This window comes from Primulina tabacum, chromosome 2 (genome assembly GCF_025594145.1).
Source record: "Primulina tabacum isolate GXHZ01 chromosome 2, ASM2559414v2, whole genome shotgun sequence".
In the NCBI taxonomy this organism is placed as follows: Eukaryota; Viridiplantae; Streptophyta; class Magnoliopsida; order Lamiales; family Gesneriaceae; genus Primulina; species Primulina tabacum.
The window spans coordinates 5,842,649-5,869,379 of NC_134551.1; the positions used below are offsets into that span (position 1 = coordinate 5,842,649).

At 34.5% G+C, this 26,731-nt stretch overlaps 5 protein-coding genes and 1 long non-coding RNA gene across 8 annotated transcripts; all 6 read left to right on the forward strand.

Annotated features, from left to right (window-relative positions):
- The first annotated feature begins 24 nt into the window (after nt 1-24).
- Nucleotides 25-6,505, forward strand: LOC142527839 (uncharacterized). Its single transcript, XR_012815540.1, has 3 exons — nt 25-4,005; nt 5,172-5,263; nt 6,180-6,505. It is a non-coding gene; the product is annotated as an uncharacterized LOC142527839 (long non-coding RNA).
- Nucleotides 6,506-8,409: 1,904 nt separating this feature from the next.
- LOC142537420 (uncharacterized) lies at nt 8,410-10,458 on the forward strand. Its single transcript, XM_075642941.1, has 3 exons — nt 8,410-8,974; nt 9,058-9,185; nt 9,367-10,458. Exons 1-3 carry the CDS (start codon nt 8,410-8,412, stop codon nt 10,456-10,458), a joined length of 1,785 nt encoding a protein of 594 aa, XP_075499056.1.
- Nucleotides 10,459-11,715: 1,257 nt separating this feature from the next.
- On the forward strand, nt 11,716-12,704 carry LOC142537335 (uncharacterized). Its single transcript, XM_075642873.1, has 4 exons — nt 11,716-12,062; nt 12,131-12,340; nt 12,416-12,510; nt 12,588-12,704. The coding sequence occupies exons 1-2, from the start codon at nt 11,739-11,741 to the stop codon at nt 12,275-12,277; spliced, it is 471 nt and encodes a 156-aa protein (XP_075498988.1). The 5' UTR covers nt 11,716-11,738; the 3' UTR covers nt 12,278-12,340; nt 12,416-12,510; nt 12,588-12,704.
- Nucleotides 12,705-12,819: 115 nt separating this feature from the next.
- Nucleotides 12,820-13,909, forward strand: LOC142537421 (uncharacterized). The gene is made up of 3 exons (XM_075642942.1): nt 12,820-13,189; nt 13,272-13,529; nt 13,634-13,909. The coding sequence occupies exons 1-3, from the start codon at nt 13,040-13,042 to the stop codon at nt 13,907-13,909; spliced, it is 684 nt and encodes a 227-aa protein (XP_075499057.1). The 5' UTR covers nt 12,820-13,039.
- Nucleotides 13,910-18,629: 4,720 nt separating this feature from the next.
- Nucleotides 18,630-22,292, forward strand: LOC142537336 (putative clathrin assembly protein At5g57200). Of its 2 annotated transcripts, none has more exons than XM_075642875.1 (15): nt 18,630-18,818; nt 18,900-18,969; nt 19,060-19,157; nt 19,434-19,572; nt 19,652-19,749; nt 19,870-19,962; nt 20,303-20,353; nt 20,429-20,494; nt 20,566-20,631; nt 20,739-20,819; nt 20,908-20,991; nt 21,065-21,247; nt 21,470-21,545; nt 21,660-21,784; nt 21,859-22,292. In XM_075642875.1, the coding sequence occupies exons 1-15, from the start codon at nt 18,738-18,740 to the stop codon at nt 22,234-22,236; spliced, it is 1,689 nt and encodes a 562-aa protein (XP_075498990.1). In that variant the 5' UTR covers nt 18,630-18,737; the 3' UTR covers nt 22,237-22,292. The 2 variants fall into 2 exon arrangements, with proteins under 2 accessions (XP_075498990.1, XP_075498991.1); XM_075642876.1 differs by having other exon boundaries at nt 19,882-19,962.
- A 1,998-nt stretch (nt 22,293-24,290) lies between these two features.
- On the forward strand, nt 24,291-26,634 carry LOC142527846 (uncharacterized). Of its 2 annotated transcripts, none has more exons than XM_075632831.1 (3): nt 24,291-24,788; nt 26,008-26,154; nt 26,393-26,634. In XM_075632831.1, exons 1-2 carry the CDS (start codon nt 24,317-24,319, stop codon nt 26,112-26,114), a joined length of 579 nt encoding a protein of 192 aa, XP_075488946.1. In that variant the 5' UTR covers nt 24,291-24,316; the 3' UTR covers nt 26,115-26,154; nt 26,393-26,634. The 2 variants fall into 2 exon arrangements, with proteins under 2 accessions (XP_075488946.1, XP_075488940.1); XM_075632825.1 differs by having other exon boundaries at nt 24,292-24,788; nt 26,008-26,145.
- The last annotated feature ends 97 nt before the right edge of the window (nt 26,635-26,731 follow it).

Genomic DNA, 26,731 nt, shown 5'->3' on the forward strand with positions numbered 1-26,731 from the left:
ATTTAAGGAAATTTAATTAATTAATTTAAATATAAGATAAAATTATTCATTGTAATATTATTTTTAAATGCAGAGCTAAACAAATGTCATAACAAAGGCCTTTTGGAAGAATTTGTGTTTCGCCAAACTACAAATTCTCAAGTCTCTGATGGAATATATTTATGCTTTGTACGTAGCAAATTATACTTTTCCCTCTTCCCCTCCCTTTTCCTAGGAAAACAAATCCCCAAAGCCTGCAAAAATTGTGAAGTGCAAATATTTATTCATCAACTATTACCATGAAAAATTGATGGTATATACAAGTGCGCCGTTTTTTTTTTTTTTGAATTTTACGTTATCGCTGCTTGAAAACTAGAAGGAAATGGTTGTGAACATATTTTGATCTCTTTACTCGATAAATATTCATTGATTAGATATCCAGTTTAGACGCCTGTTCATGCACTTGCTGCATAATTTTGTATGGCCCATCACCAACGTGGATGATGTTTGTCTTTTACTTGTGTTTTGAAAACGTTGGAGTTATTTTAGCAAATGTCCAATCCGTTAGAATATCAAATTCACTGTAAACCCTTCAATGAAAATTTTGTGCTTAAGATGCAAGTAAGGATGAGAATTAAGTGCTATATTGATGTGATTATAAGATGATTATATTGATGGGATTTCAATTTCTCTAGCTTGTGGTGAGATAATCTTGAAATTGGGTGGGCAATATAAAATGGATATAAGGAACTGGTATATGTGGTGAACAGTTAAGATTTAGTCTGCAATTAGAAAAAGGAAGGGAAAGAATATGGTCCATATAGAAAGGGATATGCTGTCTGTATCAAGAATGAAAGGGGGAGTATATATATATGCATGGTGGATGTTGATTTATATATATGGAGTTGTTTGTGATCTCATGGTTGGTGAATCCTGTTTGGAATTTTTTTTTATCGTCTTTTGATTTACTTTTACTTATTTGTGAAATCTTCCGTAGTTAATGGAATTAAATGGTCAGAGAAATGAACACCTTCTTTATATTGCTGATGGAATGACGATAAACTAGATATATGTTGATCTAGCTATTCTAGAATCTACTAATTCTGTTATTTGTATACCTATAGCATTCAAAGCAATTGAAATGATGGGGCCAAATTTCTTGTTCCAGAGGATGATAGCAGAAACATAATGGGCATTTTGATGGTTTTTCAGCGGCTGTTCTCTGACAGCAGAAACGTGTAGGCCTTATTTTAGCAGTAAGATATAGAACAGGCTGGGTTACTTAGTTTCATGCATCTATTCTTTGAAATCCGATCTTCCAGATTGTATAGGTTTTTATAAGTTGTTTAGTGTTGGATAATTACACAGCGTATAACACTTGAAGATGTTGAGAGATCTCCTTGGAGATAACCTCCATAAGGAGCTTTCTATGCTGTTAGGTCTTGTGAGTTAATAACATATACCATGGATAAGTTAAATACTTCAAGTTCAAGAGGCTTTAATATAATGATGGGGAAGTAGGGCTATAAAAGGAATGACATCTTGTGGTTTCATGTGACTAAACGCCCATCTCTTTTGTGTTCTTCCATTCTACTTTTTGTATGCATATAAGCTTGCGCTTCACTCAAAGCTTTAGCAAACCTGACATCGTGATTTTTCTGGCATTTATGGTGTGATAGATGTCAGTGCCCAGTGTTCTGCAATTGAGCTGGTGAGAAGCATTCATAATTTCATGTCTTTTCAAAATTGCATTTGGTAATGGAGAAAAGAGCAGTCTGATAATCCAGAAGTGAAGATGTACTCTTTGTCGTATTGAATGTAGCCACAACGAGATCAATGAAGTTCAGGAAATGTATTTTGGAGTATGTAAATTCCAAAACGGAGCTCAGATAGCTAATAAACTTAGTCCATAAGAACATGAATGTCAACCGTGTAGTTGAAGAAAATGTCTGCTAAAAGAGACAATATGGAATCAAGGAACAATGAACTAAGGCTAAAAGCAGAAAATGAATGCAGCATTGCAACATACAGACCAATCACTATGGTCTCGGTACATGGAAAATTTAACATTAAATAATATGATGAGGTGAGTGTAATGTATAATGCTTTTATGTAGATATCTTTAACTTGAAAACGTGAAAATAGAGTATTGAGCCTGAATCATGATCTGAAACCTGATGGCAGTAGTTTTATTGTGAGGTCTTCAGTTAATTATGTATTGCATGGTAGTAACATTAGGCATTGTGTGTATAAAATTGAAAAACCAATTTATATACCCTTCTAAAATATGTTTTAATGTTAATCAAGGTTTTGTTGAGATGTGAATTTGACATTTTTATATATGATTCAGTCGAGGATACTGATCCAGACTTTCCATGTTTGTATCAGGGAAGTTGCTATTTATTTCATATCTGACAACCAAACGAGAACTTTTGCATGACTGGATTCCATGTACCAATAATCGGAAAAATCGTTTAATCTCTGGCCAATATCAGTTGGATATCTGTGGAGAATCCTTTTTAAAGAGGAGACCTGATGGTGATCTATGTTCCTTCAAACTGTCGAAGGCACAATTCCCAGCTATTAACATCAATAAAATGTCCCCAAATTGTGACTGTATATCAACGGAGAAGGCAAAATGCTAATTCAGTTAATATTTGTACTATCCAGCCAAGTGCTGTTGTAAAATCTGCCCGTTTGGTGGCTGCCCATGAGCACTCAAGTTCTATTCCTGTGGCTGGGGAAGAAGCCGGTTCTGAGGAGGCCTTAATAAGGGTCGCAGGCAGAGTTTTGAATTTTTATCATGAAAAAAATGTTTGTTCATCCTCGAAATCAGATGTAAACCTTAGTTCGGTTTTCTTGAGATTTGACAATGATGATGCATGTGAGTGTTCCTCATCTGGTGCATGCATGAATGAGAACTTACCAGCTAATATGTCAGAAAGAGATAAATGTATTTCAATTCTCAGAAGTCAGGGACTGTGTGAAAGACTTCAAACTACACATGATCATGAATCTGCTAAAAATACCGATATGATTTGTGAAAAATACTGTTCGAAGTCATGCAAATTCTGTGAGCTTTGGAAAGCACTTCAAAACTGCTAATCTGTGACAATTGTGAAGATTCATTTCATCTTTCTTGTCGTGATCCTCATATAACGAGAGCACTTGTTGGGGAGTGGTTTTGTAGCTGTTGCCTGAAAAAGAGCCATAAAAAACCGAAAGATATATCTACAATATATTAGGTGAACACCACCAATGAATTTCCTAGAAATGAAAATTACGAATCAGAAGGTGAATTAGGATCTGTGGGATTCTTGTTTAGAGACACTGAGCCATGTATGTCCAATGTGAAAATTGGAGACGAATTTCAAGCTGATGTTCCTGATTGGTCTGGCCCCACTTATCGGTATGTCTTCCGTTAATTGTCATGATGGTCTTCGAATAGTATTGTTCTTTATATTTCCTTTTTAAAAAAAAATAAAATTCAACACAATTAAGTAGATGGTGGCATCATTTGTCTGAAGTATATGTTAGGTATATAGTTGTTCATGCAGTGAACCTAATTTTATATTATTTGAACTCTCTTTGTGTCTGTACATACGAAGTTTTTTCTTTGTCCCTGCAAATTGTCTTTTGTACCTGTGGCATCATGTTCATTCCACTCTATTTGTGATGATTTTTATGGTTTCGTGACTTCATATTTCCCTTGCACCAACCGCTAACCTGTGCTTATGATCTATGCTCACAATGGCTACAGTAAATGTGATCTTATTGGTGATCCATTAGAAATCGCTACTCCAAACAATCTTATCCTGCAGGTAAAACTTTTGGCAATGATGTGTGGTTCGTATCTAGTTAACTGGATATTTATATGAGCAATAAAGGGAGCATTTGTGATTCTTTCCAGGAACAAAGTTCTGTCAAAACTTTAAAACTCAGTTCTATTGATAATTGGCTTTAATGTCAAGATTTCATTAAAGGCCTTGGAGGTGTTAATGGAACCATATGTGGAAAATGGCTAAGGTAGTTTGATCCTAGTTTCCTGAACTTGAACTTTTTGAATTTGAATAATTACCTGGAATATATTACTATATGAATTGATCAAAAACACCAACAGCTAAGAGCTTTATGTACTCATGTCTTATCAATATTCATACCCACTTACAATGTGGGGGCATCTCATGGGATGCATCTACGAAATGGATGTACACAATTTCCTTGTATACTCATGTTTTGGTTTCCATAATATGTAGCATTCATGCAGAAAGAAAACATTTAAAAGATTTATAGACCTTGAAGGAATCATGTGAGCCATTTCTTGTTTCATTCCTTTGTGAATAAGACTACAGATAGGAAGCCTGTGTGCATGGAAGGAATCTCCAAATTCTCCCGTCACTTAAATTCAAGTAGATTTCTTCTTTAGCAATTCTAGATATGACAAACATATCGTTTAAAAGAGAAGGTCTATATAAAAATAACTGTTAAATTTTAAAGTACCGGAAATATAGTGAATAATACTATACCAGATTCATGTAGTTCGATCATAAAGGATTGCTTACATTCACGATAAAATGTGTTGGGGGCTAGAATTCGGTTACTATTTCTAGGGCATATGTTATTATCATTACCTCTTTATATATGTGAACAAACATTGTGATATATATGATAAGAAATTTTTCTTAAAACTAAAACACAATCAAACCATCAAAGATACATCATAATCTTACTAATATCATAACTAATTTTATAATATATTTTTTATTTTCGACAACAATAAAATTGGAAATGCAAGATATCACTGACTTTCACAGCTATAGCTTTGAATGGTGTAACTGAATCTTCTAATCCATAAAAAATTGACATCGATGGCTTTGTTCGTATTTGAAAAGATGTGATGAGACCTCTCTAAAAAAGGAAATACTTTAAATGGTAAAGGGATTAGAAATTTTATTTGTGCCAATGCATCAAAGTTTAATTTGCTCTAACATATCATATTTCCTAACAATTGCTTATTTTGCATTATCAAAGCTTGGAAAATAACATTAGTTCTGCACCAGTTTTAATATTCAATGCAAAACACTTTACCATTTATCAACATATCAATTATCATGTACATTTTTTTGATACACTGGTTCTGGAATGTGACTCAGCACATACACATTCTTAAAGTTAAATCAAACATGTCGCAGAGCGCTCTTTTTGAAGTTCAAATTGATGAACTGGGGATGCTTTGCTAGTGTTAATTGGGGACCCTACTCATTCAGATTGTGTGGTACCCCAGGTATGCCAATTTGTCTTACTGTGATTGTATCAGAAAGGTCATGCTGTTCCCTAATTATTTCTTGTCTGAATTCTAGTGTTAAAATGTTACAAAATCTATGGATTCTTGTGAAGTTTAAGCTGTGCATGTATATTATTGTATTGCATGACGTATTTACTTATTTGTGAATTTCCTACTCAATTTCCCCAGACCTGGTTATAGATGTTTTCCACGGAATTCGGAAATGATTTGATTTGATGAAGTAAAAACTGTCTGTAATGTAAAGAGAGCAGATGTAAAGTGGTTTTTAAATTACATATTTTTAAACCATGTACAATAACTCAAACACCCTTGCTGATTTAGGAGCCAGAAACGGAAGAAGTTATGAAGAAGGTACTCTATTTGAATCCTTGAGGATTTACTTTTCGTTCTTGTTATTTTCGCTCCCGAAATATCCTTATTTATTCCCGCTTTCTTCTCTGAAATATTGATGGGGTCAAGGTATATATCTTTGTTTTTACTGTGAATAGTATTAACTATGAAAACAATGGTCTTGTGGCATCTTCTCTCTGTGGATTCAATATAACATTATTTCTTGAATTTGATATATATATATAGACATCAGTATATCTTCACGAGTGAAGATTACTCTTTATTTTAGTGCCACTAGGTGGAAATTTCCATTTGGAGTTAGTTACCTTACGATTTTTAGTCATCCCGCCACTTCACAAGTTCTAGCTGGTGAAATGAAATAACTAAGGTGTTAGTCTTCTGGTCTGATCGATCAATTGGATTCGCTGCTGCATCTGGGATGGTATATGTTCTTTACTTGTGTGTTCATGTATGAAGTGTTCATTCTTCTGTCTGTTTTTTGCTTGAGCTATTGTACACATATTTAAATTATGACTGTTATTTATGAATATTACATGATCTGCAGTTGAGAACCCGGTTGGCTGCAAAAAGCCGTAAAATGGATTTTTCGAAGAGTAAAAGTTCAAAAGACCATTCAGGGTTCTGAATGTTGAAATCATGGTACTGAAGTATAAATCTTAATTTGAGCGCATTTATTTGTTGGTTTTTAGCTCAAATTGGCAATTTTGAGTTCTTGATAAAGGTATCTATTGCAATTTTGGTGTTCTAAATTTGCTCTAAGAGCGCGCACATAAATATCGAGTCCATTGGTTCTTTTTTCAAATCCAAACCCTCTGTCCCAAACGACTTGAGAGAATGGTTTGTTGTAAAACAAAAGTTCAATCTTGTTCATATTTGCTTGTGCAATATTATGTGATGGATTTTATATATATTGGAAGGTACACGGGATAGATAATATAAAATATAAAAAAATTGTTTTTTTAATTCATTAGGTTTGTCATCTTGCGATTTTAGTCGCAGTCCTGTATGTTTAATTTTATTTGGCAATTTTGGTGCGACCGAAATTTGATGATTTGACATTAAAATTTGCCTATATGGCATAAAATGGTGGAAAAGTTATCGACACAAAAAATATTGCATCTATTTATTTTTAAAATTCATCTCTTCCATATCATCAAATACTCTAAAATAATATATAAAACAAAAAGTCAGTTAACAAAAAATAAAAAATCAAACAATCGGGCAAGGATTCACGAGCATCTCTTCCTGATCAGCTTCCCAATTGATTTTTTGTTTTGTTTTGCTTTTAATTTATTATTTTAGAGTGTGTGATGATTTGAAAAATAAATAGGTAGAACAATTTTGTACCATGGAAGACAATTTTCCCACCATTTTAAAAGATCTTAATTAATTTTTATATCACAAAGGCAAGCTCTTACATCAAATCATCAAATTCCGAATTTCCGATCAGGAAGAGTTTTTCCAACTAAAATTGCCAAAAAATTAAATGTACATGACTAAGACTGCAAATTGATTATATAATGGACTAAAATGTAAGATGACAAACATATCACTAGTAGAAAAATCGGATTTTACTTCGACATGCGTTACTTCGGCAATAATAAATTACGAAGTAATACATTACCAATAACTTCGGTAATAACACAAGCAAAGTAAAATAATATATTTTACTTCGGATGTTTAAAAACACGGGCTTCACTGTATTTTTTTATATATTTTACTTCGGCATATCAATGTTGATGAACTAAAAAATAAGGAAAATAAGCTCATACTGAAGTGAAAAGATGAACCGATAAGTTTAATTAATTTAATATCGATTGTATCATATATCCTTCAGACGAGCTCATTTCGATCGATTCACATTTTCCTTCAAAATTAACCCTAATTTCAGTCTTCTTCGCTTCGAACCGCGCCGCGCCGCCGCCGTTCCACCACCGAGAGAGAAAAAGGCGGGACGAACAACACCACCACTACCACCACCGTTCCAAGCACCGAGAGGGAAGCTGCGACTGGAGATACACCACGTTCGCTTCGAACCACCAATACCACCACCGTTCCACTCATCGAGAGGGAAGCAAAACACCACGGAAGAAGCGACTGAGATACACAACCGCCGTCCCCTGCGCCTTTGTTTCTTCTCCATTTTGACTGGAACGATATTGCTTTACCTGTGTTAGTCTGTCACCAGTTTCCCGAGGTATGGTATTGATTGGAACGATAATTGGTTAATTTCTTGTTGTCGCCTTGGTTGTCCGTCTCTGGGTTCCTAATTTTCGGCACATGTGAGAAGTAATTCAAATCAAAATTAATTAGGAACAATGTTGCTTTATTTTCATCAATAGGTAGTCTTCTTTCGTTTTTTTTGCGTTCAATAAATTAAATTGAAAATGACATTATTAAATGTAATATTTTTAGGTTTAGATCAAATTTATTGTAATATATTTCTGGTATTTTGCTGTATTGAAATGGATAAATCTTGGATTCACTCGGATAGAAGGTCAAAACAGTACGAGGAGGGTGTGGAACTGTTTATCAGAGGTTGTTTAGAGAATCCCCATATTGACCCCAATTTAATTCATTGTCCTTGTTGCAAATGTAAAAATCTTAAAAAAAGACCAGCTAAGTCCATTCGAGAGCATCTTTATTTTCATGGTTTTAGTCAAAATTATGTGAATTGGATTTGACACGGTGAGTCTGCTGAAAGTGACAAAGTGAATTGGAGCACCAACAAGGAGCCAATTGGTAACTATCACGGAAACTTTGAAACCACTAATATGTGTGAGGCAACATATGATAACTATACAGAAAATCCAGAAGCATTTATGGAATTTTTGGAGGAAGCAGAGAAACCTTTGTATAATGGATGTAAGCGTTACACAAAGTTGAGTGCAATTGTGAAATTATACAACACCAAAGCAAAGCATGGGATGAGTGACGCTCTATTTTCCGATCTACTAATGGATTTTGGGGATATGCTACCAGATAATCACAAGCTGCCAACCAAAATGTATGATGTAAAAAAGACATTGAGTTGTTTTGCGTTGAGTCATGAAAAGATTCATGCTTGTTCCAATGATTGCATTCTTCATAGGAAGCAATATAAAGACTGCGTAAACTGCCCTAAATGTGGCTTGTCACGATGGAAGCTAACCAAGAAGAACGTTGAGAAGAAACCACAGGAGTTCCCGGTCAGTTACGTCATCCAGCTGATTCACCATCTTGGAAGTTGGTGGATCATATGTGGCCCGACTTTGAAAGTGAACCAAGAAATCTTCGCCTGGCACTTGCAGCTGATGACATTAATCCTTATAGCAACCTTAGTAGTCGGTACAGTTGCTGGTCAATTATGTTGGTCACCTATAATCTGCCTCCAAACATGTGTATGAAGAGAAAATTCATCATGCTAACTATGCTCATTTCAGGGCCTAAACAGCCAGGAAACGATATAGATGTTTATCTTGATGTGTTAGTTGAAGATTTGCAACGATTGTGGGATGGAGTTGATGGTGTCTATGATGCTTATCGAAGACAATTTTTCACTCTTAAAGCAGTCTTATTATGGACCATCAATGACTTTTCAGCCTTATGGTAACCTTAGTGGATGTACTACACATGATTATTATGCATGCCCAGTATGCAAAGAAGATACTTGTGCAAAGCATTTGGAAAATGGGAAGAAAATGTCATTTGTTGGTCATAGATGATTCCTACCACGATTTCATCTATATCAGAGGCAAATGAAAGAGTTCGATGGTATGGAAAAACATGGAGAATCATCTACACCATTATCTGGGATTGCTTTGTTTGACAAGCTTTCTGACATAAGATGTGTTTTCGGAAAGAAGATTAGTGTGAAAGTTAAAAAGAGAAAGAATGCAAAGGACAATAATTTGGAAGATAGTAAAGAAGAAAAAGATTTTGGATCAACAGATTTCAAAAAATGTTGGAAGAAGAAATCAATTTTTTTCAATCTTCCTTATTGGAAACACCTGCATGTTAGGCATTGTCTCGATGTGATGCACATAGAGAAAAATGTCTTCGAATCTCTCATTAATACTTTGATGAATGTTAAAGGAAAAACCAAGGACAATGTGGCAGCTAGGTTGGACATGGTTCAAATGGGAGTTAGGCCTGAATTGGCACCTAAATTTGGTGAAAAAAGAACATATTTTCCTCCTGCTGCATGCTCATTCACAAAAAAAGAAAAGTTACAAGTTTGTCAGTCGATAATGGATATAAAAGTCCCAGAAGGTTTCTCATCGAACCTGAAAAATCTTGTGTCCTTGTATGAGTTGAAATTGATTGGCTTGAAATCTCATGATTGTCATGTTCTAATGCAGCATTTCCTGCCAATACTCATACGTGATGCGTTACCAAAACATGTTAGATATGCCATCATAATATTATGCTTCTTCTTCAAAGATATTTGTTGCAAGGTGATAGATGTAGCCAAGTTAGATAAGCTGCAATCTGACTTGGTTGTTACACTCTGCTTATTGGAGCATTATTTCCCCCCTTCTTTCTTCGATGTCATGCTTCACTTAACAGTTCATTTTGTTCGAGAAGTTCGATTAGGTGGACCAGTGTACTTCCGATGGATGTACCCGTTCGAAAGATCCATGAAGGTGCTTAAGAGTTATGTAGGCAGTCGAAAACATCCTGAATGTTGCATTGTTCAGAGATATTCAGCCGAAGAAGCAATTGAGTTTTGTTCGGAATACCTAAATGACCTTGATCCTATTGGGGTCCCTCAATCAAATCGCGATCCCAAATCAAACATTCCTGGCTTCTTAGCATGCAAAACACCAATTATAGTGCCATAAGTTGACCTTCAACAAGCACATTTGACTGTGCTGGAAAATACAGAAGAAGTATCTTCCTACATTATGTAAGTGTATTGCATTAATCTATAATTCTGCACCCATGTGATTGTCAATATTTAATATCCAACACAAATTGCTATATAAATATTTCCACAGTGAACATAAATATTTCCTGAAGTCAATGTTTCCGAAAAAAGAGAAAGATCAAAGGTGGATACAAGATGCTCACAATAAGAAGTTCATCGACTGGTTTCGTGCAAAGGTTAGGTGGATAAATCTGCTTTATGCATTTTGCGGTGAACAGTTTTTAGCTAATATTTTAATCACCCTATTCTAATTGTATAAATATCAGATGGATGCTGAAATAGATAGCTGCAATGGTGGAACGACATCAACATTGACATGGCTGGCTCATGGTCCACGTGGGCAAGTCATTAAGTATAGTAGTTACGTGATAAATGGCAATTTATACCAAACAAAGGCACGGGATGATGAGAGAGTTTGCCAAAACAGTGGGGTTTCTCTAGTTGCTATCCCCATGCTTGTCTGTAGTGCCAAAGATAAGAATCCCTTGATGACTGATGTGACTTTCTATGGAGTGATTGAAGAAATATGGGAGTTGGACTATCATCAATTTCAAGTTCCTCTTTTCAAGTGTGCGTGTGTTGCAAATGACAAAGGAGTAATCAACAATGATGAATGTGGATTCACCTTGGTCAATATGAACAAAATAGGGCACAAGAATGACTCATTTGGCCTTGCAAGTCAAGTCAATCAAGTCTTTTATATTGATGACCCATTACAAAAAGGGTGATCAATTGTACTCCCTGTGCCAAATTGATGTTACGAGGGAGATGATGATGGTTGGACTAGTATTCCCGATTCTCGACCAATTGATGATGTTGATACTCATTGTATTCCGGCTCATGAAAGTTACTTTAGATCAGAACTGAGGGTGGCTGGGAAACGAATAAGAAAAAATGATGTTTTTCACTTTTATGTCATGTTTTTTGTTATGCTATAAACATAACCTCATTGCTATTATTTATGTCATATTAATTATTTATGTCAGGTTTCTACGAGTCATGTTTATTATTTATGTTATTATTGTTTCTGTTATAATTGATGTCATGTTTATACATGTCTTATTAGAATAATTGTTTATGTTATTTTAATGGTTCATGTTATTGTGTAGGTTTTAACATTGGTTTCATTCATGTAAATATGTAGAAAAAAGCTCAATGGGTTGTAAAAAAAAGGAATCAAATGCTACAGTTGAGATGATACAAGGAGTACATGATGATAAGCTAAATGAAGTTACTAATGCAGAGCACCCTGTACTTACTGATGGAGAAGAACATCCTGTAGATGTGCAGAGGAACAAGCGAGGCCCTACGTTGATGGGTAAACTAATTGCTACATGCCAGATGGGGAAAAAAGCAAAGATTGATTATGATGACATGGGGCGGCCAGCATACAATGCAAATGGAAGGGCTTTACAATCATACATTGGTTCTATTGCTAGAGCCATGGTTCCAATCAGTATAAAGTCATGGCCTGAAGTTCCAGAAAACATAAAACAAAAACTGTGGGAAGAGATCTCGGTAAGTACAAGCTTCAATTTGAATTTACAGTCATACTTGCACCTCTAACTAATCTGTTTTTGTTGCAGAATGTCTTTGAACTAGCGCCACAAAGTGAGTATGCTGTGATGAATTCAGCATCTCAGAAGTGGCGAGATTTCAAAAACAAATTGACTAGTAGATTTGTTTGGCCGAACAAAGATAATCCTGAAAAGTTGATTTCTCCACCAAGTTAGTATCAACTCCCAATAGCAGATTGGAAAGCATTTGTGGATGCGAGACTGGATCCATCATGGGAGGTACTTTAATAATTGATATGTTTCCTCACGAATTTATTAAATTCAATACTTAACTGAGCCAACATAATGATGTAGGTTACTCATGAAAAACAAAAACAACGGACCATGCATTGTAAATATCACCACAGAATGTCTCGCAAGGGTTACATCGGCTTGTGGAGGCTGAACTGGTAAGAAACATAGCAATATATTTGTAATTTTTAGCATGTTCTTCATGTTATTAAACATATGAATTTTGAAATTGTAGCGGAACAAAAACTTGGTTGCTGAAGATGAGGAAGTTGATAGATCTGTGCTTTGGCGTAAAGCTCGATAAGACAAATCTGGCAACATAACATGTTCGGAGACATCAGAAGTAGCTGAAAAAATTGTAAATGTTTAGTTTTATCCAATCAGTCATATTGCCTAGATAAATAACACTGTAGTTTGTGAATTGATTTGTCATGTCTCCAATTGTAGGATGAATTGTCGGAAAAGAAAGGCAAAGGAGAGTTCAAATCTTCTGGAATGAATGACGTGTTAACCGCTGCCTTAGGAAGCTAAGAACACTATGGAAGGGTTCGAGGTGTGGGAGGTTTCGTAAAACCACAAGTATACTTTAAAACTCCAAGAAAGAAGAGAGAAACAATCTCAAAAGCTGTGATTGAAAATGTAAAAGCACAATCGGAGGAGACTAAAAGTTTGAAAGCTGAATTGGAGATGCTGAGGTCTCAACTTGCTGCTGTGATTCCATTAATCAATGATCGATCTTCTGAGACTGTAGCATCAAACAAGTTCTCAGGAGTGAAAGACTCAAAATTGTCAGATGATGTGGAAGAAGTTTATGATTGCGGCACTTCAAATACGAAGGTTGTATGTCTCTGAATTTAATGTCAATTAAATTCTATTCACCTCCATATAAAAATATATCATGTCTTTTTGTTCTTGAAAGGGGAAAAAATGTCACCTGGCTGTAAAAGAACGCGAAAACGTGGTGGCTTATGGCACAATAATATCAGAAGGAGGTCCAAATGTTATGATTCACCATGTTCCACTTGGGGAAGAGAACTTCAAGGTATCTATTGATGTTGTCTTAGATGAAAAAGCACAGCTTCCGATCCCAATTAAGTTTGGACCAACAATCATCAATGATGCTGTTGGAGTCATTGTTGGTTGGCCTAAAGAGTTGGTTATTTTTCCAACGAAAAAGGTACTTTAGGTTTTCATTTGACTTTGTGTTTGCAATTGTCAGGTATGTTGCTCGAACAATGTTTTATTTTAAAATACTTGTATGAATAATATTTTAAATTTTAGAGGAAGGGGAAACCTCAATCATTTGCGCTTGCGGATGTTCCTGGTCAGCGCGACAAGTTCAAAGAAATTGAAAAAACATTACCCATGTCGTGCAAGTATATCTACTCTCATGTTGTTAGATTGCTGAATGAATCGGATACCATATACATTGAGTTTGAGGACGCTATGTTTGGACATCCTAAAAGCATACGGTTGCTAAGAGAAGATATCTTACGCTTTATGGAGATGAGGGAGATAGGTGCCAGACAAATTTTAGTTTACATGGGGTATATATAATGTCTAACTTACAATATTTGTGCATTTATATAATATTTTTTGTGGTACTTGTTCATATTTTGAAAATTTTCTAAACGATATATTTGTGCATCTATATCTTGCAGTCACGTCTACAAATATTTGAAGAAAAAAGACAAGTCTGATTATTTTTCGTTTGTGGATCCCGGTAATATACCTACATGCCCGATTGGCACAGATGGTCGTGACTTATCACAACATATTGCTGACCAGTTGGAAGCAGTGTGTAGAGATATCATCTGCCTCATCCCATACAACACTGAGTAAGATTTTAGTTATTTATAGATTTCTACTTCATGATAGTCAATGCTGTAATTTCATTTTTTCAGGTACCATTGGATCTTGACTATCGTCAACGAAGATAAGAATATGATATATTTATTGGATTCTACGTCTAACAGGAACCGAGATGATACATGAAAAACTATTGTGACAAAGTAGGTAGTAGCTTATGTTGATTTTGAATACATTAACTTATAAATATGCAAAAAAAAAATAACTTCTTACTTTTTAAAATGTAGTGGGGTGAATATGTACAATGCTTCGAAGGATATTTCTAAAGGGCCAGGTTTTAAAATATTGACGGTATGTATCGTACTTATTTATGAATACATGAATTGATAGTGGTTATTAATTAGATTGTGATTGTTGCATTAACTTTTCAATTCCATTATAGGGTAATCTAAAACAAAGTGGTTCTGTTGAATGTGGATATTGTGTGATGAGGTACATGAAAGAGATAATCGATTGCGATGATCCACAGTTGGAGAAGATGGTGAGTTTCTTCTTGGGATAAATTTGTTGATTGATTGAGATGAATTGTTGCCATTAAGATATATTTTATTGTTGAGATAATGTGTTGTCATTGGGATATATTTTATTGTTGATATAATTGCTTGAGATGAATTGTTGTCATTGTGATATATTTTATATTAGTGATATTTTAGCTGAACACAGTAACTTGTTTGCCTTTGGATTCTGCATATTTTATATTAGTGAAATATGGATTTTGTATTCAGATTTTAGCAGTACCATGGCTGCTAAAATTCAGATTTTGTATGTTGGATTCTGCAGTGTGAATAACCACTGATATTAGTGAATACCACTGATGTTAGCCGAGTCAGAAACCATAGGCTCTTCAATGAAAAGTTTCATGAATTGGTAGCCGATTCAGAAACCATATCATCTTGAATAACCATTGATATTAGTGAATTGGGTCTAGAAATTGAAAAGTTTCATGAATTGGTAACTCTTGAAAACTATACAGATCCCCATGATTCTTCAAATCTGTACCATTGCATAATATTGCTTTTACCTATCTTTTTCGTTCATTTTCCTTTGTTGTATCTACAGAGAGTTCTTAAATGATTTAATTAAGTTCCCTGTTCTTTTAGTTTGTAGTTCCAGTAATACAAATTGAGATACAAAACTGCTATGGAATTGTTAACTTGGTGAACTTAGCAATGAAAAGTCCACTCGTAAACGAAGTTGATGGATCGAAACGCAGTGTCTTTGGTATTCTTGCAAGGCTAACCCTTTGCATCTTCTATCTCTACCAATTCTGTAAAAACAGTTTTCCTTCTTGCATAGCTTTATATCCAAGTTATCATCTTCATGTCTTCATTGCCTTCGTTAACTTGTAGCCGAGAACTGGAAATGCATATTTTGTGATTTTTGGACTTTTCTGCCGAGAAATGGTACATTCACATTAACCAAAAACAACTCAAAACAGAAATTCTAGACATTTTTTGGTTATGTGATTTTTGAACTTTTCTGTCCAAGCATCTGTGTTTTCAGTCGAGAACTGGTACAGTCATATTGTATGCTGATGCACAATCAGATTTTCCTTTGAGTCGATTCTTGGTTGCATGCTTCATTAATTGGTTTCTCAGTTTTGTGAAGTTCTCACACACGGCTGTTAGCATATCTGTAATTTTTTTATCATTATATCTCCATTTTTTTTTATTTAAGTGCCAACATATATGTAATATGTTCAGATTCCATCAATTTAAATACTTTTTAAATATATATCTGTCAATTTTTATTTAAAATAGAAGAATCTAATGTATTTTCTTTTTTAAATTTCAGTTTGCATGATGCATCAAGAACCAATTTTACAACCAATCTCAATATGATGAGGTCAGAAGTGAATGGAGTGAATTTGTCTACTCCTATGTAGATGCTTAAATGGATGGTGTATATTGGGATAAATATTTTGTTTGTCATTGTGGATTTTTGGATATACTTTTGGTTTTGTGGATATTATTTTTGGGTTATTTGTGGATTGATGAATTATAATTGTGGATTCATGGATATTCATCATTTTTAGATGGATAATTTATAAATTTAATTATATTAATGTATTAAGTCATATATTGCGAAGTCTTTTTTTAACAATTACTTCATCAAAATAAAAAATAATGAAGTGTAACAGATAAATTACTTCGTTGTTATTTGCAAATTGTGAAGTAACATAATATTAAATACTTCGTCAATAAGAAATCAGACGAAGTGATAGCATTAATTTACTTCACCATTGTTCTGTAAAAACGAAGTTGTTTTGCGCAATTACTTCACCAAAATACAAATTATTGAAGTCTTTCGAACCACTTACTTCGTCACTAAATGTAAATTGTGAAGTAACATAATATAAAATACTTCAACAAATAGGATAAATGCTGAAGTTATAGATTATATTTACTTCAACAAATAGGATAAATTGTGAAGTTGTTTGCGTCTATTACTTCACCAAAATATATAACTACGAAGTCTTTCAGATGAATTACTTCGTCACTCAATGTAAATTGTGAAGTAAAATATTATAAACTACTTCGCTAAATAATAATTAAGACCAAGTTATATATAATCTATTACTTCACTATTTACAAAAATCGATGAAGTAAAACACATTTCTTACTTCGGCACCGACCAAAGACTTCAGTAATTCCAATCATACAACTTCGGTTATTATGCGAAGTAAAAGGTACATCTATTACTTCACGTCCATATACTTCGGCAATTAACTACCTTATTACTGCATTGAATACGCGAAGTAAAAAGCGATTTTTCTAATATAACGGAGTAAAAAAACATTTTTCAGTATAAAATATAAAATGAAATATGATTTATAAGTCGATGAAATCAAATAAATACGAAAATAAACAAATTTATAGTTTTAACTGTTTCATTTAGGTAGTGGTGTTTCATATATCAAGCTTGATAAATATATATATTTTTTAAATAAAATTGAAAAAGAAATTAACATTGGTAACTTGGCGAGACCTCAAGTATTAACAAAAATTATTCTTACATTTTTTTATTTACATTTTTTATATTTTAAAAATCATATTTCTCGGGTTAAATTCTGATAGGATCCATATATCTCCATGCATAAATTTGTCATTTGCATGAAAACCAGTTATCCATAACAGAATGAATTTTTCCAGTTATTGCCAATAATAACATCCAAAAACTACAAAATGACCAAATAATTTACTCATCTCACATCTTTTCTCATATCCTCATAATTAAGAGACAATTATAAATTCATAGAGAAGGGAAATATAATTTCCATATTAAATTGATTTCCCTAATATTATCTTTACTTTGTTGATATGATATTTAATATTTAATTATGGTTTTGTCTTTCTAGATAATTATGTTAAGATTTTATTGTGATATGATTTCTTCCTTGAATTTAATTTCCTATTGATAAGATTATGTGGAATATTGAGTTTTACCTTTCTAGATATTATCTTTGTGATAAATATCTTCTAGATATAATATTTATGATAATGATTTACATGATATGTTATTATTGATTTGTTTCTAATAGAATTCTTGTTTACCATATCTTATAGATTTCTTTATGGAAGATAAACTCTAGGAGAGATGAAAGCTATACATAAGAGGTGATCAACGTGAGGTGATAGAGGGCGAATAGAGAGAAGAGTGTAGATAGAGAGAGACTAAGAAAAATTCAGAGAGTTTTAGTGGAAGAGATTTTTCGTGGAAGAGTTTTTCGTGGAGATAGTTTTTCGTGAAGGTGATTTTTGTGAGAGTTTTTCGTGGGAGATTTTTGTGCTGCTTCTCCTCTCTCGGTTAATATTCAATCACGTGTGCACGTTCAGGAATTCAGAGAAAACCTATTCAAGAGACGTGCTGTGAAGAGCGTGATAGAGTGTTGCTCTGAATGTTGAGAACATCTGCGGACAACATCTGGGAAGAAGTTGGCCGAAGATTGCTTCTCGTGGATTTACCTTTTTGGATCACGTTTTTTGCTTTCTTGTTTTAGTTTTATTCTGGTTGTTTGTTTTAGAAAGCATTTGTTTTCTCAACTTGTTGAGGAAATTGATTTTTGTCATAATCACTAGTGTTAGGTTTTTGTGAACGATTGATTTTTCTAGTGATTAATTTTTGTACATAAGGCACCGCACAAGTATTTATACTTGTGCAAATTTAATCTAGTCCATTTAGTTATTGAAAGTGAATTTGTGTTGCAAAATATAATATTCCGCTGCATGTTGTCCTGAGATGTTGTAACATCTGTCACAACACTTAATTCTGATAAAACACAAATTTACTATTTTACATCGTATACTGATATTTTTATTATTTTGAGCATCTGTCGGACAAAATAATCCTAACACATAGAAATAAAAATTATTTTATTTTGTTTTTGTTTTTTATTGGAAAAAACACAGTTTAAAGAACAAGAGAGGAAAAACAAATCAACCCCTTTCTTTTAGATCTTCTCTTCTTCTCTCCATTATCCAAGATTTGTTTGGCTATGGATTCTGCGTTTCTATAAATGGAAAGCTTGCGCAAAGCTTATGGGGCTCTTAAAGACTCCACAGACGTTGGTCTTGCATGGATCAATAGTGACTTTAAGGTATGCTTCATGGAAATTCCAAACACATTTATATTTATACTTGTTTCATTTTTGGCTAATATTGTTTGGTTTTATTGTAAGGATTTGGATATTGCAATTATAAAGGCCACGAATCATGACGAACGTCCTCCGAAAGAACGACATATTAGAAGTAATGGATACAATTTCTAATTTTTTTTCTGTTTCCTCATTGTTCCATCATTCAATTTTCTTTTCTTATTGTTCTTTAATTATCTTCCAGAAATACTTGTAGCAGTATCGGTATCGCGTCCTAGAGCCGACGTTGCCTATTGTATTTATGCACTTTCGAGAAGATTGTCAAAGACTCGTAATTGGATTGTACGTGATGGTTATTTGTTTCATTTATTTCCATCAATAAGAAACCAAAGATTCCAGAACTTATAGTTCTTGGGAGAATTATTTTTTTTTTCTTATCAAAATGATGCAACTTTGGCTTATTTCATTTCAAATATTTAGCTGTTTAATCTTTCAAGAAACTAATGAAATTCGCGCTTTTGAGGCACTTTTCTTGAGATGATGCGATTAGAGGATCAAGCATGACATTCATTTATGCGGGCTAATTCGGGTATGTGCTAATACCTGAGTAAATTTCAGGTCGCAATAAAGACTTTGATTGTTTTCCATAGGACATTAAGAGAGGCAGATCCAAGTTTCAGAGAAGAATTACTGCGGTACTCAGAGAGAAGAAATTTATTCCATATTTCCAAGTTCAAGGATTACTCAAGTATTTTAGGTAAATAATTATTTTCTTGAGTAGTGGTTCAATAATTTTACTTACTGTTTATATAGTGCTTTGGGTGATTCAAATGCAGCTTGGGATTGCTCGGGATGGATACGAACATACGGAGTCTTTCTCGAGGAAAGACTCGAATGTTTTAGGACATTGAATTATGACATAGAATCTGATGAGGTACCAAAATCAGTTGTTGCAGAATCCAAGTTAAATGACATATTTTTCTTACATTTTTACTCGAGCCTTGTATATGGGAACATATTTTGCAAAAAAACGAAGTGGTTTTTACTGTGGTAGTCATGTGGTAAGGTACATATATTGAAGAATGATGAACTATTGAGGAAGTTACCTGCGGTGCAACAGCTTCTTCATCGCACATTCGATTGCCAGGTAATGTCTGATAGTTAAGGTAATAACATTGTCCCCCCACAGATGATTGTGAGAAGAGTATAAGCCGATGAATGGTCTGTATACTATCATCTTGGATAACTATTTCCGTAAAACGAGAATGAATTTGATATAATTATGAGCATTGAGCGGAGCCTGGATCTTGACAGTCCAGGATAAATGCTCAAAAATTTCAATCTGGGATGGAATAATTTTTTCTAGTTAAAAGTCAAAGAATCCAAGCACATATTTCGATTTGCAATACACGTTTATAATCTATATATGAAGTTGCTGCATTAATTTTCCCCGGATATTAGTATCTTATCTGCTGTAAAATTTGCAGCCTCAAGGAGCCGCGAGCCACAATTTTCTCGTTCAATACGCCGTGGCCCTGGTATATTCATTCAACGTTTTCCATTATCCTATGAATCTGTTAGAAAGATTTTCATTCGAATCATTAACAATGCAGGTTTTGAAAGAGAGCTTCAAAATGTACTGCACAATCAGCGATGGGATCACGAGTCTTATTGCCAAGGTATAATCTTGTATTACATTTTCTGTTATGTTCTCTCCATGGAAATGAATAATACTTTGTTCTTTCTCCAGTTTTTCAAAATGCCCAAGCACGAGGCTATTCAAGTTCTTGATATTTACAGAAGAGCTGCACAACATGTCAGTGTAACTTCCCGAGAATTGGTGTAGTTTTTCATATATTCGACAATGGTGCTGATCTTTATGTTGTTTCTTTTTTTGTATTCTTGATCTTACGTTTTGTTTAGACAGAACTTTTAGCAAATTTTTACAAATTCTGCAAAACTTTGGCTCTTGCTCGGACATCTCAATTTCCCATACTGAGACAGGTATTTTTCAGTCATTCCGAAGTAAAAAATCCAGAAAACTTGTTCTGTTATGAGATATAAATTTGTTTATTTCTCAAAATGTGTATAGTTTCCACCATCGTTTCTTGCAACCGTGGAGGAATATGTTAAGGAAGCACCTCATGCAAGTTGTGTATCGTCAAATAGACAACTGGTAAGAACATTAACTGACTCATTCTAGGATGTTTTATACGTTAGCAATCCTACTTTACGATTAATTAAAATAGGAGTATCGAGTGAGAGAAGGAGTACGACAAAAATTCGAAGGTACGGGTCGAGAAGAGATTAAACAACAGGCTAAAGGATTCGACAACGATTTAAAGAAGGTTGATTCGAAAGAGAAGCCCGAGTTTATGAATGAAAAAGGGACTCCCACCTTAATATCTGCTAAGAAGCCCACTGATCTCATTGTAAGTTATCCTTCCTCCATGTTTTCTCTACAAGATGACTAACATCAGGAACTGGCTGGCGGAGGCTGAGTAGGGATACTCTATCTTTTAATTTCTAAATGGAAAAAATATTCAATTCGTATGGATAATTTTTTTACTATAAAATGTAAGTATATATGGGTTCTCCCTTGAATGATACGTGATCTGAACGTACTTCTTGTGTTTTATGCTAATCTTCTGCAGGCTTCGAACCGAGTAAATCCGAAAGCTTTAGCATTAGACCAAAGCAATGCATTGGCTCTTGCAATAATGCAATCAGGTACTCGAGATGAGAGCCCAAAAACGTCGACTGTTTGGTGGGAAACTTGCCAAACATTTTATATTTCTCACAAAACCAACAAGGGATGTTTTTGTTTTTGTTGTTCTTTTGCAGACGATAATCCACGATCAACCCATGATACATTGATCGATAACGGAAAAATGAATTCCGGGTGGGAGTTGGCACTAGTCACCGAACCAAGCAAAACGAACAGGGCCCAAGTTACTGATTCAAAAATGGTTTGTTTCCTCGTACTCGGATAGAAAATCGAAAAATCTGATCATGTGCTCCATCTCAAACTCAATCTTGGCAGGCGGGGGGATTTGACAAACTTCTACTCGATAGCCTGTATGAAGACAATGTTGCACGGAGACAGATACAGCTGCATCGTGCAGGATACAATTCTTGGCAAGAATACGAGACAACTACACAAAACACACTGACTCGATACAACCCTTTCGCCACATCGAACGACGTTGAACCTCCCAGTAACTTGCAGTTGTCAATGATGCCTCAACTTGGCCAGCAAATGATTTTTCATCAGCAAGAAATTGGTACGGTGATGGTATCCTGGTATCCGTGTCTGGTGCCACAAATGAGGAATCCCAATCCCAATCCGAATCCGAATCCGAATCCATTCGGTGGTCCATTTATGATTTCAAGTGGAACGGGAAATCGTGCGTTACTTTAGGCTTGGTGATTGAGTTTTCCATCTCTGTTCTGCTACGTTCGGTTAATAATTTTATGTTTTCTAACTTCTAATCATTTCATATAATACACACCCCTCTTATAATTATGAAACAATAATAATAATACGTGACCACTAATCAGTCATCAAAATTCAATTTCTCCTACCAACACTTTCTCGAATAAGCTTGTCACAGAGGATTTGTCCTAACTATCTAACGTTATTTGCTAATTACTGCGTTAATCCGAGTGTTTACTCAGTACACATCGAATGACTAATGACCGCCTTTCCAAGTCATAAAAAATACACCAAAATTTGATATTAGAAATATCAACATTTAATATATATCAATCTAATCATTTTTGGTATTATCTTATTCTGAAGACTCACAGAAATATTACGGAGATCTTTTCGTTAGTTGGAGCAACGACACAGCTCTAGATTCAGGGACGATATGTATCAATCTTGATGTGAAATTTTTAGCAAGTTGCAAAAAGTATGTTGAGTATAAAATAACATTGGCAACCAAATGAGAATTAAAAACACTGAACTATGAAACAAATGAATGAGGACGTGGAGCGGACAATTTCATTAAATAATTAATGAACAAATATGTAAAAATAAAAACAAACAAATCGTAAGATAAAATAAATATTCACCATGATGTAAGAAGACAAAACAGTTTATTCACGTGTAGTGGAGTAGACGAACGTTTAATCAATGATCAAGAAGTCGATTCCTCCTACCAACAAATTTTCGGACGAGCTTGTACTACATGACTTGCTCAATATAGTTTATCACTTTATCTGACTAACGTGGTTTGTAAGCTATTAAATTGTTGCGGATTTACCGGTGCATACTAAAAAATAGTAATTACGGATTCTTACGTCACAAAAATAAGTAATATTGTTGAGATTACCTAGCTTGGAGTCATGTAATGATGAATCGAAATTTGCACATTTGAAAACAAAAAAGATAGTTGTTTACCCCAAAATGAGAGAATAAAATTACTAGGTGGTTTTCTCCATCCACATTGAAAGAGGGGCAATAGGACGGTTGTTATCTCATCGCTTTCAACGGTTTTTTCTGCATTAAGGGATAACAATGGATATGGATAAAGCGAATATCTGATCTGAACCCAATTGGCTTGGGTCGGGTTTGATAATGTAAAATAGATCGAGTCGGATAAAAGATATTCAAATTTTATACCCAAACGGACATGAGTTGGGTGACAAGTTTACAATACCCTATACATATCCAACACATTTAGGTTTTCATCGGGGTAAATATTATTCTCTCAATTATAAATATACTATTTCCCTCCTTAAAAAAATGTTCTTATACATGAGGTGTCGTGGTTTATATATATTTTAATATCCAATTAATATTTTGTGTGACTTATATAGTTTTTTGGATTTCATATAATTGTTTTTAATATTTTTTTTAAAATTGTATCATAGCCGTTTTTTGGATATTTTTTTTTAAATTAAATTATCTTATAAATGTATAAATTCAAAATATCAAAATAATATTATGAATACAATCATCTGGTGGATCTAACGAGTTTGATTGGTAGAATCCTTTAACTTTTAGGTATGAGTCGGGACGGGTTTGAGGTTACATTTAGACGGGTCGGACGAATTTCAGGTCCTTCAAAATTGTAACGGGTAGGTTCTCGAATACTAAACTCGGCCTATTAACTTCCTTAGGTGCGATATGGAGCTCCATTGAACAAGGAGATACACAAATTTGATTTTAACAAATATAAAAAAATTTATAATATATTTAATAAGTATCAAAAAGTTAATAAAAAACTTTCAGTGTGTCTCGACTTATGTTATGGTCATGATACTTTGTTCAATTTTTACTGGTTGAATAAATAATAATTTAGGATTTTTTTTATTGTAAGCTGTAATAATTTTTTTAATTTTTAAGAAGAATGTAATTTGGGAGGTTCACCAAATCAAACCGGCGAACCCATTAGCCTAATCACGCGCCACTCAGGCACGTTACAGCCACGTCTAATCTAATCTCTCTCAAATATTTCTTCATATATGTGTCACTAAAATAGAATAACGTCAGAATGGCTATGTCTCGAATCTTGTACCAATCCCTCCCCCGCTCCACCGCCCTCCGCCCCCCGACGCCGCTGATCAACCACCACCGCCACCGCTCTAACAAGTCGCATCACGTTCAGCTCATTGAACTGGACCTTGACGCTTCCTCCTCCTCGCAGCCCGATACGCCGGAGACCGCGGCCGAGGTTATCACTCTGGGTATTAAGAAGCTCGAGGATGCGATCCACAGCATCATGGTACGGCGCGCCGCACCCGATTGGCTTCCCTTCCTCCCCGGATATTCCTACTGGATCCCACCTCGTGGCACGTCGATGCGCGGCCACTCCGCCGGCAGCGTGATAGAGGCTTTGGGAAAGATTTCATCATCTGGGGTCGCACACAATTTTGGTGGTTCTATGGATGATGTGCTGTCGGAGGATGAACAAATGTCGTTTTCGTCCACGAAAGGATGGCCTTCATCTGCGTTTTTTGTTGAAGGTGATAATCAAAGAAATTGATATTGATTGATTGACTTCTGCTGATTTTTATTGGAATTGATGCACGAAAAACTTGAATTTTAAACGCCGAGTGATCAATTACCGTAATTAGATTATCTTGATTGAGGTAATGTCCGATAATTTCAATTCCTAGAATTATCGATAATTTCAATTCCTAGAATTATTGAACTGGAATTGATGATAGTTAAACAAGTCGAGCATTCCACTTATCCGTTCTAAATGCGGGAATCAAATTTTTTTTTATCTTACACTTGGGAGAGAAAAATTTACATTTTTCTCAATTTTTTTTTGCGGTGTAGGAGTTGATTGATTATTCATCATCTGGAAAAAATATTGATGCTGTTTTGATTGATTGAGAGAAGATTGTGTCTTAATTGGATCATCATTTTGTTTTGGGTGATGATCACTGGAGAACGCACCTGTTGTTAACTTTGCGGATCAGATTAGGACTTCATTTCCCTGTTTGTTAATTATACATACTGTCTTTAAGAATAGGGTTCGAATCCTCAAACCTCTTGATTTATCGTTCTTGGCTTAGCTTGCTGCAAATAAGTTGCATAGTTGGAGTTGGTAGCCGGTAAGAATTTCAGACTGGAATTTGGTGGAGACGGCAGCATACTGGTCTTTTCCATGTATATTTTGATCTTTTTGATATATCTGCTGATTATCTTGGACACCAGTTTCTTATTATTTTGGTTTTGCTAAAATTGCCTACTAAAGAAATCAACCTTATTTCACATTAATGTCTCTTAAACGTAAACTGAATGTGATTGGGTTGAGAATAGGTTAGCTCTTTTGGTCAAAACAGATGCCATAATTGAAAATAACATTTTAGAAGTATCTAATAACTTGCTATCCATTTTCTGGTTGATAGTCTGGTCGATGGAATGTCTGGATGTGTTGCTTGTCAAACTTAAATTGTGATTTAGTTGTTGGTAGTTCTTGTAATACTTTACTGCCAGTTTGTGCATTTTAACATTTTGTCCGTGGCTGCTTACTGAAAGGTACTATTATGGGATACCAGAATTCATTTCAGAAATATGTCATCGGGATTTTGTTTCCGTTATAAATTAAGTCATAAACAAGATCGTAGTTGTTAAATAAGAACTCATGAGGTTAAAATTGTGGGAAAGGGCTTGTAATTGCTTCTTCACCTATCATGGTTTGACATGATCATGTTGTGCTTTGTTGCATGTCAGGTACTTCTCCGATACATCCTATTCCAGTGATGAAAGTGAAGGTGCAAATTCAAGATAGTGAAAATAACGCAGATGACACATCTACTTTTGAGGACGGGGAAGGATGAATGCTAACTTGTGTCAGAATCTAGTCTTATGGTAAATCTGGTACCTTTCAAACAGTTTCATGTGTGGTAGCCTTATATTTTGCACACTAACATATGTGTAACCATCAGCTCATTCTCTATATTGATGGCACAAACCCTCTGGCAGTATCATTATTTATTGCAAGTTTCTCTCTTCTTCCCTTCACTTGGTGATCAAGTTCTCAAATTACTAGTGCTTCAGGAATTTGTTGAATCGTCAGGATATGCGTACAATGGCGAAATCATGCTTCATTTTGCAGGTTTATGACCTCTGTAGATATCCAAAGAATGCAAGAGAAGAAAATGGCACGAAGCAAGATGGTGAGCACAGACTGATCGTTTGGGACCTGGCATTTATATGGTTCTGCCAGACTAGAGAATGGTGCATTTTGAATATCAATATGTTGTAGCCAAGACGGTATAGTTTTCTTCGTGTGATCTTATTTACTTGTATTATTAATAAGATGATCTTTAATTTCAATGTCATGTTATTTTTGTCTAAGATGACAATTTGAGCTCAACTTTCTTGCACAAATTTGAAGCCAACTTTTGTTACCCTCAGCTAAACCGGTAAAATCTAATTTAGGGTAACTCGAGTA